The 11930-nt window shown below is 58.3% G+C and overlaps 1 protein-coding gene across 1 annotated transcript in view; it reads right to left on the reverse strand.

Annotated features, from left to right (window-relative positions):
• Nucleotides 1-10223, reverse strand: part of LOC147086597 (aminopeptidase Ey-like) — a 55685-nt gene extending 45462 nt beyond the window's left edge. The window contains exons 1-3 of the mRNA XM_085978280.1: nt 9666-10223; nt 4461-4603; nt 387-523 (exon numbers count right to left, since the gene is read on the reverse strand). Of these exons, the coding sequence (XP_085834406.1) occupies nt 387-523; nt 4461-4603; nt 9666-10216 (831 nt within the window). The 5' untranslated portion in view covers nt 10217-10223. The remainder of the gene's footprint in view (nt 1-386; nt 524-4460; nt 4604-9665) is intronic.
• Between the last annotated feature and the right edge of the window lie 1707 nt (nt 10224-11930).

The raw sequence follows: 11930 nt of genomic DNA on the forward strand, positions 1-11930 counted from the left end.
CGGCCGCCAATGGTGGAGCGATGGAAATCGGGGGATGCTCAAGAGGCCAGAATTGGAGGAGCGCCGAGATCTCGGGGGGTTGTGGGGCTGGAGGAGGTTACAGCGATAGGGAGAGGGGGCGAGGAGGCCATGGAGGGATTTGAAAACCATGATGAGAATTTTAAAATCGAGGCGTTGCTGGACCGGGAGCCAACGTAGGTCAGCGAGCACAGCGGGGGTGATGGGTGAACGGGACTGGGTGCAGAGTTTTGGATGACCTGAAGTTTAGGGAGGGTGGAACGTGGAAGGCCGGCCAGGTCAGTTAACAGATTCAGTATGGCATTACCAGGTTAGTTAATGGACATTACCACATTACTTAGATCATCACCAGGCTCGTTAGCTTTTACCTTCACGCCATTCAACATCTCTTCGATGAACTGGAACTCCGATACGACACAGGCCAGCAGGTACGAGGACATCTTCAACGTGCGGTCGAAGGTTGTCACAATCCACAGCTCTCCAAGCACCCACATCTCCGACTTTCCTGCGATTGGACAGAGAAGCGGAGAGTGTTCATAGGATACCGGGCAAGGAGGAGGGCAAAGGGAGATGGCAGGGTGAAAGGAAAGAGCAGAGGGGAGGGGAGACTGGGGAAAGGGGGAAGGAGGAGAGGAGGGGGAGAAGAAATAGGAGAAAAGGGAACGATTCACTCCCGTCTGGGACTGTACGGCCCGTGTGTGTGTGTCTCAGTGTCAGCTCCTGTACATGTACAGCACACACAGTGGGTAAAAGGGAACGATTCACTCCCGTCTGGGACTGTACGGCCCGTGTGTGTCTCAGTGTCAGCTCCTGTACCTGTACAGTACACACCGGGTAAAAGGGGAACGATTCGCTCCCATTTGGGACTGTACGGCCCGTGTGTGTGTGTCTCAGTGTCAGCTCCTGTACATGTACAGTACACACAGTGGGTAAAAGGGAACGATTCACTCCCGTCTGGTACTGTACGGCCCGTGTGTGTCTCAGTGTCAGCTCCTGTACGTGTACAGTACACACAGCGGGTAAAATGGAACGATTCACTTCTGCCTGGTACTGTACGGCCTGTGTGTGTCTCAGTGTCAGCTCCTGTACATGTACAGTAGACACAGCGGGTAAAAAGGAATGATTCACTCCCGTCTGGTACTGTACAGCGCGTGTGTGTCTCGGTGTCAGCTCCTGTACATGCACAGCACACACAGCGGGTAAAAGGGAACGATTCACTCACATCTGGTACTGCACGGCCCATGTGTGTGTCTCAGTGTCAGCTCCTGTACATGTACAGTACACACAGCGGGTAAAAGGGAACGATTCACTCCCGTCTGGCACTGCACGGCCCGTGTGTGTCTCAGTGTCAGCTCCTGTACATATACAGCACAACCAGCGGGTAAAATGGAACGATTCACTCCCGTCTGGTACTGTACGGCCTGTGTGTGTCTCAGTGTCAGCTCCTGTACATGTACAGTAGACACAGCGGGTAAAAGGGAATGATTCACTCCCGTCTGGTACTGTACAGCGCGTGTGTGTCTCGGTGTCAGCTCCTGTACATGCACAGCACACACAGCGGGTAAAAGGGAACGATTCACTCCCGTCTGGTACTGTACGGCTCGTGTGTGTCTCAGTGTCAGCTCCTGTACATGTACAGGACACACAGTGGGTAAAAGGGAACGATTCACTCCCGTCTGGTACTGTACGGCTCGTGTGTGTCTCAGTGTCAGCTTCTGTACATGTACAGGACACACAGCGGGTAAAAGGGAACAATTCACTCCCGTCTGGTACTGCACGGCCCGTGTGTGCCACAGTGTCAGCTCCTGTACATGTACAACACACACAGTGGGTAAAATGGAACGATTCACTCCCGTCTGGTACTGTACGGCTCGTGTGTGTCTCAGTGTCAGCTCCTGTACATGGACAGCACACACAGCGGGTAAAAGGGAAGGATTCACTCCCGTCTGGTACTGTACGGCCCGTGTGTGTCTCAGTGGCAGCTCCTGTACATGTACAGTGCACACAGCGGGTAAAAGGGAACAATTCACTCCCGTCTGGTACTGTACGGCCCGTGTGTGTCTCAGTGTCAGCTCCTGTACATGGACAGCACACAGCGGGTAAAAGGGAACGATTCACTCCCGTCTGGTACTGTACGGCCCGTGTGTGTCTCAGTGTCAGCTCCTGTACATGGACAGCACACAGCGGGTAAAAGGGAACGATTCACTCCCGTCTGGTACTGTACGGCCCGTGTGTGTCTCAGCGTCAGCTCCTGTACATGTACAGCACACACAGTGGGTAAAAGGGAACGATTCACTCCCGTCTGGTACTGTACGGCCCGTGTGTGTCTCAGTGTCAGCTCCTGTACATGTACAGCACACACAGCGGGTAAAAGGGAACGATTCACTCTCGTCTGGTACTGTACGGCCCGCGTGTGTCTCAGTGTCAGCTCCTGTACATGTACAGCACACACAGCGGGTAAAAGGGAACGATTCACTCCCGTCTGGTACTGTACGGCCTGTGTGTGTCTCAGTGTCAGCTCCTGTACATGTGCAGTGCACACAGCGGGTAAAAGGGAACGATTCACTCCTGTCTGGTACTGTACGGCCTGTGTGTGTCTCAGTGTCAGCTCCTGTACATGTACAGTGCACACAGCGGGTAAAAGGGAACGATTCACTCCTGTCTGGTACTGTACGGCCCGTGTGTGTCTCAGCGTCAGCTCCTGTACATGGACAGCACACACAGCGGGTAAAAGGGAACGATTCACTCCCGTCTGGTACAGTACGGCCCGTGTGTGTCTCAGTGTCAGCTCCTGTACATGTACAGTACACACAGCGGGTAAAGGGCAACGATTCACACCTGTCTGGTACTGCACGGCCCGTGTGTGTCTCAGTGGCAGCTCCTGTACATGTACAGTACGCAGCAGGTAAAATGGAACGATTCACTCCCGTCTGGCACTGTACGGCCCGTGTGTGTCTCAGTGTCAGCTCCTGTACATGTACAGCACACACAGCGGGTAAAAGGGAATGATTCACTCCCGTCTGGTACTGTACGGCCTGTGTGTGTCTCAGTGTCAGCTCCTGTACATGTACAGTACACACAGCGGGTAAAAGGGAATGATTCACTTCTGCCTGGGACTGTACGGCCCGTGTGTGTCTCAGTGTCAGCTCCTGTACATGTACAGTACACACAGCGGGTAAAAGGGGAACGATTCACTTCTGCCTGGTACTGCACGGCCCGTGTGTGTCTCAGTGTCAGCTCCTGTACATGTACAGTACACACAGCGGGTAAAAGGGGAACGATTCACTCCCGTCTGGTACTATACGGCCCGTGTGTGTCTCAGTGTCAGCTCCTGTACATGTACAGTACACACAGCGGGTAAAAGGGAATGATTCACTCCCGTCTGGTACTATACGGCCCGTGTGTGTCTCAGTGTCAGCTCCTGTACATGTACAGCACACACAGTGGGTAAAAGGGAACGATTCACTCCCGTCTGGGACTGTACGGCCCGTGTGTGTGTCTCAGTGTCAGCTCAAGTACATATACAGCACATACAGTGGGTAAAATGGAACGATTCACTCCCGTCTGGTACTGTACGGCCCGTGTGTGTCTCAGTGTCAGCTCCTGTACATGTACAGCACACAGCGGGTAAAAGGGAACAATTCACTCCCGTCTGGTACTGTACGGCCCGTGTGTGTCTCAGTGTCAGCTCCTGTACATGTACAGTACACACAGCGGGTAAAAGGGAACGATTCACTCCCGTCTGGTACTGTACGGCCCGTGTGTGTCTCAGTGACAGCTCCTGTACATGTACAGTACACACAGCAGGTAAAAGGGAACGATTCACTCCCATCTGGTATTGCACGGCCCGTGTGTGTCTCAGTGTCAGCTCCTGTACATATACAGCACACACAGCAGGTAAAAGGGAACGATTCACTCCCATCTGGTATTGCACGGCCCGTGTGTGTCTCAGTGTCAGCTCCTGTACATGTACAACACACACAGCGGGTAAAAGGGAACGATTCACTCCTGTCTGGTACTGTACGGCTCGTGTGTGTCTCAGTGTCGGCTCCTGTACATGTACAGCACACACAGCGGGTAAAAGGGAACGATTCACTCCCGTCTGGTACTGTACAGCCTGTGTGTGTCTCAGTGTCAGCTCCTGTACATGTACAGTACACACAGTGGGTAAAAGGGAACGATTCACTCCCGTCTGGCACTGTACAGCCTGTGTGTGTCTCAGTGTCGGCTCCTGTACATGTACAGTACACACAGCGGGTAAAAGGGAACGATTCACTCCCGTCTGGTACTGTACGGCCCGTGTGTATGTCTCAGTGTCGGCTCCTGTACCCACACTTGGACACCCTTGGAACTTGGAACCAGTCAAAGGTCAGTGCCTACGAGAGAGGAGATGAGGCGGTGTTAGGCCAGACGGTACGGTGGCTCGGTGCCACGGGACTTACTGCTAATGGGCATGTTGGAGATGGCCGTGTGGTCCGGCCGGTGTATCACCGTCAGGTCAAAGGTCGCCTTCAATGCCGGTTCGTCGAAACACGGGAACACCTTCCGGGCATCGGTCGGTTGCATCATTGTCACGGCCAGGAACCTGGGAGATCCAGCAAAGAGCAGGAAATTATCAGAAATGTCATATTGGTCACATGCACATGTGTGAGAGTGTGAGTGTGCGGGAGGTGTACCTGAGCGAGCGCCGCACTGTCGGAGGGGCAGTACTGAGAGAGCGCCGCACTGTCGGAGGGGCAGTACTGAGAGAGCACCGCACTGTCGGAGGGGCAGTACTGAGGGAGCGCCGCACTGTCGGAGGGGCAGTACTGAGAGAGCGCCGCACTGTCGGAGGGGCAGTACTGAGAGAGTGCCGCACTGTCGGAGGGGCAGTACGGAGGAGCGCCGCGTTGTTGGAGGGGCAGTACTGAAGGAGCACCGCAATGTCGGAGGGGCAGTACTGAGAGAGCGCCGCACTGTCGGAGGAGCAGTACTGAGGAGCGCTGCATTGTCAGAGGGGCAGTACTGATGGAGTGCCGCACTGTCGGAGGGGCAGTACTGAGAGAGCGCCGCACTATCGGAGGGGAAGTACTGAGGGAGCGCCGCACTGTCGGAGGGGCAGTGCTGAGGGAGCGCCGCACTGTCGGAGGGGCAGTGCTGAGGGAGCACCGCAGTGTCAGAGGGGCGGTACTGAAGGAGCGCCGCACCGTCAGAGGGGCGGTACAGAGGGTGCGCAACACTGTCGGAGGGGCAGTGCTGAGGGAGCACTGCACTGTCAGTAGGGCAGTACTGAGGGAGCGCCGCAGTGTCGGAGGGGTAGTACTGAGGAAGCGCCGCACTGTCGGAGGGCCGTAACCGAGGGAGCGCCGCACTGTCGGAGGGGCAGTACTGAGCGAGTGCTGCACTGTCGGAGGGGCAGTACTGAGGGAGCACCGCACTGTCGGAAGGGCAGTACTGAGGGAGCGCCGCACTGTCGGAGGGGCAGTACTGAGGGAGCGCCGCACTGTCGGAGAGGCAGTACAGAGGGAGCGCCGCACTGTCGGAGGGGCAGTGCTGAGGGAGCGCCGCACTGTCAGAGGGGTGGTACTGAGGGAGCGCTGCACTGTCGGTAGGTCAGTACTGAGGGAGCGCCGCACTGTCGGAGGGCCGTAACTGAGGGAGCGCCGCACTGTCGGAGGGCTGTAGTGAGAGAGTGCCGCACTGTCGGAGGAGCAGTACTGAGCGAGCGCCGCACTGTCGCAGGGGCAGTACTGAGAGAGCGCCGCACTGTCGGAGGGGCAGTACTGAGGGAGCGCCGCACTGTCGGAGGGGCAGTACTGAGAGAGCACCGCACTGTCGGAGGGGCGGTACTGAGGGAGCGCCGCACTGTCGGAGGGGCAGTACTGAGGGAGCGCCGCACTGTCGGAGGGGCAGTACTGAGAGAGCGCCGCACTGTCGGAGGGGCAGTACTGAGGGAGCGCCGCACTGTCGGAGGGGCAGTACTGAGAGAGCGCCGCACTGTCGGAGGGGCAGTACTGAGAGAGCGCCGCACTGTCGGAGGGGCAGTACTGAGGGAGCGCCGCACTGTCGGAGGGGCAGTACTGAGGGAGCGCCGCGATGTCGGAGGGGCAGTACTGAGAGAGAACCGCACTGTCGGAGGGGCAGTACTGAGGGAGCGCTGCACTGTCGGAGGGGCAGTACTGAGAGAGCACCGCACTGTCGGAGGGGCAGTACTGAGAGAGCGCCGCACTGTCGGAGGGGCAGTACTGAGGAGCGCCGCATTGCCAGAGGGGCAGTACTGAGGGAGCGCCGCACTGTCGGAGGGGAAGTACTGAGGGAGCGCCGCACTGTCGGAGTGGCAGTGCTGAGGGAGCACTGCACTGTCGGAGGGGCGGTACTGAAGGAGCGCCGCACTGTCAGAGGGGCGGTACTGAGGGAGCGCCGCACTGTCGGAGGGGCAGTGCTGAGGGTGCGCCGCACTGTCAGAGGGGCGGTACTGAGGGAGCGCCGCACCGTCAGAGGGGCAGCACTGAGGGTGTGCAACACTGTCGGAGGGGCAGTGCTGAGGGAGCGCTGCACTGTCGGAAAGGCAGTACTGAGGAAGCGCCGCACTGTCGGTAAGGCAGTACTGAGGAAGCGCCGCACTGTCGGAGGGCCATAACTGGGGGAGCGCCGCACTGTCTGAGGGGCAGTTCTGAGGGAGTGCCGCACTGTCGGAGGGGTAGTACTGAGGGAGCGCCGCACGGTCGGAGGGCCATAACTGAGGGAGCGCCGCACTGTCGGAGGGACAGTACTGAGGGAGTGCTGCACTGTTGGAGGTGCCGTCTTTCAGATGAGACGTTAAACCGAGGCCCCGTCTGCCCTCTCGGGTGGACGTAAAAGATCCCACGGCCACTATTGGAAGAAGAGCAGGGGGGAGTTCTCCCCGGTGTCCTGGGGCCAATATTTATCCCTCAACCAACATCACTAAAAACAGATGATCTGCTCATTATCATATTGCTGTTTGTGGGAGCTTGCTGTGCGCAAAATGGCTGCTGTGTTTCCCACATTACAACAGTGACTGCACTTCAAAGAGTACTTCATTGGCTGTGAGACGTCCTGAAAGACTGTGCCTCCGACAGTGCGACGCTTCCTCAGTACTGCCCCTCCGACAGTGCGGCGCTCCCTCCGTACTGCCCCTCCGACAGTGCGGCGATCCCTCAGTACTGCCCCTCCGACAGTGCGGCGCTCACTCAGTACAGCCCCTCCAACAGTGTGGAGCTCCCTCAGTACCGCCCCTCCGACAGTGCGGCGCTCCCTCAGTACTGCCCCTCCGACAGGGCGGCGCTCCCTCAGTACTGCCCCTCCGACAGTGCGGTGCTCCCTCAGTACCGCCCCTCCGACAGTGCGGCGCTCCCTCAGTACTGCCCCTCCGACAGTGTGGCGCTCCCTCGGTACTGCCCCTCCGACAGTGCAGCGCTCCCTCGGTACTGCCGCTCCGACAGTGTAGCGCTCCCTCAGTACCGCCCCTCCAACAGTGTGGCGCTCCCTCGCTAGGGCCCCTCCGACAGTGCGGCGCTCCCTCAGTACTGCCGCTCCGACACTGCGGCGCTCCCTCATTACTGCCCCTCCTGCAGTGCGGCGGTCCCTCAGTACCGCCCCTCCGACAGTGCGGCGCTCCCTCAGTACCGCCCCTCCGACAGTGCGGCGCTCCCTCAGTACTGCCCCTCCGACAGTCCGGCGCTCCCTCAGTATTGCCCCTCCGACAGTGCGGCGCTCCCTCAGTACCGCCCCTCCGACAGTGCGGCGCTCCCTCAGTACCGCCCCTCCGACAGTGCGGCGCTCCCTCACTACTGCCCATCCGACAGTGCGGCGCTCCCTCAGTATTGCCCCTCCGACAGTCCGGCGCTCCCTCACTACTGCCCCTCCGACAGTGCGGCGCTCCCTCAGTATTGCCCCTCCGACAGTGCGGTGCTCCCTCAGTAGTGCCCCTCCGACAGTGCGGCGCTCCCTCACTACTGCCCCTCCGACAGTGCGGCGCTCCTTCAGTATTGCCCCTCCGACAGTGCGGCGCTCCCTCAGTACTGCCCCTCCGACAGTGCGGCGCTCCCTCAGCACTGCCCCTCCAACAGTGCGGCGGTACCTCAGTACTGCCCCTCCGACAGTGCGGCGGTCCCTCAGTACCGCCCCTCCGACAGTGCGGCGCTCCCTCAGTACCGCCCCTCCGACTCTGCGGCGCTCCCTCAGTACCGCCCCTCCGACAGTGCGGCGCTCCCTCAGTACCGCCCCTCCGACAGTGCGGCGCTCCCTCAGTACTGCCCCTCCGACAGTGCGACGCTCCCTCAGTACCGCCCCTCCGACAGTGCGGCGATCCCTCAGTACCGCCCCTCCGACACTCCCTCAGTACCGCCCCTCCGACAGTGCGGCGGTCCCTCAGTACTGCCCCTCCGACAGTGCGGCGCTCCCTCAGTACTGCCCCTCCGACAGTGCGGCGGTCCCTCAGTACTGCCCCTCCGACAGTGCGGCGGTCCCTCAGTACCGCCCCTCCGACAGTGCGGCGCTCCCTCAGTACCGCCCCTCCGACTCTGCGGCGCTCCCTCAGTACCGCCCCTCCGACAGCGCGGCGCTCCCTCAGTACTGCGCCTCCGACAGTGCGGCGCTCCCTCAGTACCGCCCCTCCGACAGTGCGGCGATCCCTCAGTACCGCCCCTCCGACAGTGCGGCGCTCCCTCAGTGCCGTCCCTCCGACAGTGCGGCGCTCCCTCAGTACTGCCCCTCCGACAGTGCGGCGCTCCCTCAGTACCGCCCCTCCGACAGTGCGGCGCTCCCTCAGTACCGCCCCTCCGACAGTGCGGCGCTCCCTCAGTACTGCCCCTCCGACAGTGCGGCGCTCCCTCAGTACTGCCCCTCCGACAGTGCGACGCTCCCTCAGTACTGCCCCTCCGACAGTGCGGCGCTCCCTCAGCACTGCCCCTCCGACAGTGCGGCGCTCCCTCAGTACTGCCCCTCCGACAGTGCGGCGCTCCCTCAGCACTGCCCCTCCGACAGTGCAGCGCTCCCTCAGTACAGCCCCACCGACAGTGCGGCGCTCCCTCAGTACTGCCCCTCCGACAGTGCGGCGCTCCCTCAGCACTGCCCCTCCGACAGTGCAGCGATCCCTCAGTACCGCACTGAGAGCGTCGGCCTTGATTTTTGTGCTCGAGTCTCTGGAGTGGGGTTCGAACACACGACCCTCGGACTTGGAGGCAAGAGTGCTACCCACTGAGCCACGGCTGACACCAGGCTTTATGAGCATCTTAAAGGAGGAGAGAGAGGCGGAGAGGTTTAGGGAGGGAATTCCAGAGCTCGGGGCCCAGGCGGCTGAAGGCACGGCCACCAATGGTAGAGCGATGGAAATCGGGGGATGCGCAAGAGGCCAGAATTGGAGGAGTGCGGAGTTCTCAGAGAGTTGTGGGGCTGGAGGAGGTTACAGAGATAGGGAGAGGGGGGCGAGCAGGCCATGGAGGGGATTTGAATAGAAGGATGAGAATTTTAAAATAGAGACATTGCCAGGCCGGGAGCCAATGTAGTTCAGCGGGCACAGGGTGGGGCGATGGGCGAACAGGGACTTGAGTGACGTGATTTCTACAACCACCCGTCGCAATCCCCTTTGACCCACGAGCGTCCCCGCACGAGAGAAAGGATTCGGCCCGCGAGCTCTCCGCTCTTACTTTGTCGTCCCGTCTTCCTCGTACTGGCAGCGGTACAGGCCCGCCAGGTCGTCGGCCAGCTCGCCGCAAAAGGCCGCGTGCAGCGTGTACACCTTGCCCTTCTGCAGGTGGCTCCTGAGGATCAGCACCAAGTACTCGTTGTCCTTCTCCTCCCAGAACCTCCGCACGGCCACGGTGGAGTTGTCCGCCTTGGCGACCCTGACCGGCTTGGTGTAGTTGAGCCTCTTGCTGTGGATGATGATGATGTTGGTCCTGTTGGAGCAGCGGAAGGTGGCCTTGGACCTGCCGTGGAAGAGGAAGAGTCCTGAGCTGCTCTCCCGGAAGAGCCACGGCCAGAGCTCCACCTCGTAGTTGATGGGCCTGAGATTGTTGGGGAGGTAAGGGGTCTTCCAGGGCTTCTGGCTTGGGGGGACGGCGATCTCGAGCATGGCCTGCTGGCTGTTGGGGGATGTGGATGAGCTGCCCTGACCAACTATGGTCTCTCCTGTGGCCGCGACCTGCCCAACAACAGCCAGACCCCAGACAATCAATACCTTTCGAACCCAGGTCATTTCCACGGTCACTGTGAAGAGATAAATAATAAAATCATGAAGGGTTTTGTTGGAGTAGATCGGGAGTTCCTCGGAGTCCACATCACGGAAGACCTCTCCTGGTCCCTCAATACCTCCTCTCTGGTGAAGAAGGCCCAGCAGCGCCTATATTTCCTAAGGAGGCTGAAGGGATGTAACCTGTCACCCCTGATCCTCTCTAACTTTTACCACTGCACAATAGAGAGCATCCTGACGAACTGTATCACAGTATGGCATGGCAGCTGTAGCTACTATGACCGGAAAGCCCTGCAGCGGGTAGTCAAAACTGCCCAACGCATTACCGGCACCCGGCTACCGACCATAGAGCACATATACCAGAAACGCTGTCTACGGAGGTCACGGTCCATCATCAAAGACCCTACCCACCCCAGCCACAGTCTGTTCGCCCTCCTGCCATCTGGGAGACGCTACAGATGCATTCGCACCCGTACGACCAGATTTAGGAACAGCTTCTTTCCCAGGGCTGTCATCCTACTGAACTCCACAAACAAACTCTAAAGCCTGCACATCTGCCAATGCACTTTATTATGGTTATGTTTATGTTAATATATATGGAATGTTTAAATGTCTTAATCTAAATGTACACTCTCGGGAGCCGCAAGCCTACATTTCGTTGTACTGCACTTGTGCACTAACAATGGCAATAAAAGTTGATTTGATTTTTTTTGAGAAACTGTTTCTAGTGGCAGGAGGGTCGGTAACCAGGGGACACAGATTTAAGATAATTGACAAAAGGACCAGAGGGGGAGATGAGGAGATGTTTAACGCAGCGAGTTGTTATCTTCTGGAACGCGCTGCCTGAATCATAGAAAGTTACAGCACAGAAGGAGGCCATTCGGCCCATCGTGTCCGTACCGGCTGACAAAGAGCTCTCCAGCCCAATCCCACTTTCCAACTCTTGGCCCGTAGCCCTGTAGGTTACTTGCCATAGAGGGAGTGCAACGAAGGTTCACGAGATTGATTCCTGGGATGGCGGGACTGTCGTATGAGAAGAGATTGAGTAAACTAGGCCTGTATTCTCTCGAATTCAGAAGAATGAGAGGAGATCTCATTGAAGCATACAAAATGATTACAGGGCTTGATAGGGTGGACGCTGGGAGAATGTTTCCCTTGGCTGGGGAGTCTAGAACCAGTGGCCACAGCCTCAGGATAAAGGGGTCGGCCATTCAGGACTGAGATGAGGAGAAATTTCTTCACACAGAGGGTGGTGAATCTTTGGAATTCTCTACCCCAGAGGGCTGTGGAGGCTCAGTCATTGGGTATATTCAAAACAGAAGTTGATAGATTTCTGTCTAGTAAAGGCATCAAGGGATATGGCGATAGGGCCGGTGAATGGAGTTGAGGTAGAAGATCAGCCATGATCTCATTGAATGGCGGAGCAAGCTCGAGGGGCCGAATGGCCGACTCCTGCTCCTATTTCTTAGGTTCTTATGTTACGGCACTTCAAGCGCATATCCAAGCACTTTTTAAATGTGATGCGGGTTTCTGCCTCTCCCACCCTTTCAGGCAGTGAGTTCCAGACCCCCACCACCCTCTGGGTGAAGAAAGTTCTCCTCAACTCCCCTCTAATCCTTCTCCCAATTACTTTCAATCTCTGCCCCCTTGTTATTGACCTCTCTGCTAAGGGAAATAGGTCCTTCCTATCCACTCTATCCAGGCCCCTCATAATTTTATA

Source organism: Somniosus microcephalus, unplaced genomic scaffold (genome assembly GCF_052327205.1).
Source record: "Somniosus microcephalus isolate GS21.2 unplaced genomic scaffold, FLI_Smic_1.0 unresolved_chr7, whole genome shotgun sequence".
NCBI lineage: Eukaryota > Metazoa > Chordata > Chondrichthyes > Squaliformes > Somniosidae > Somniosus > Somniosus microcephalus.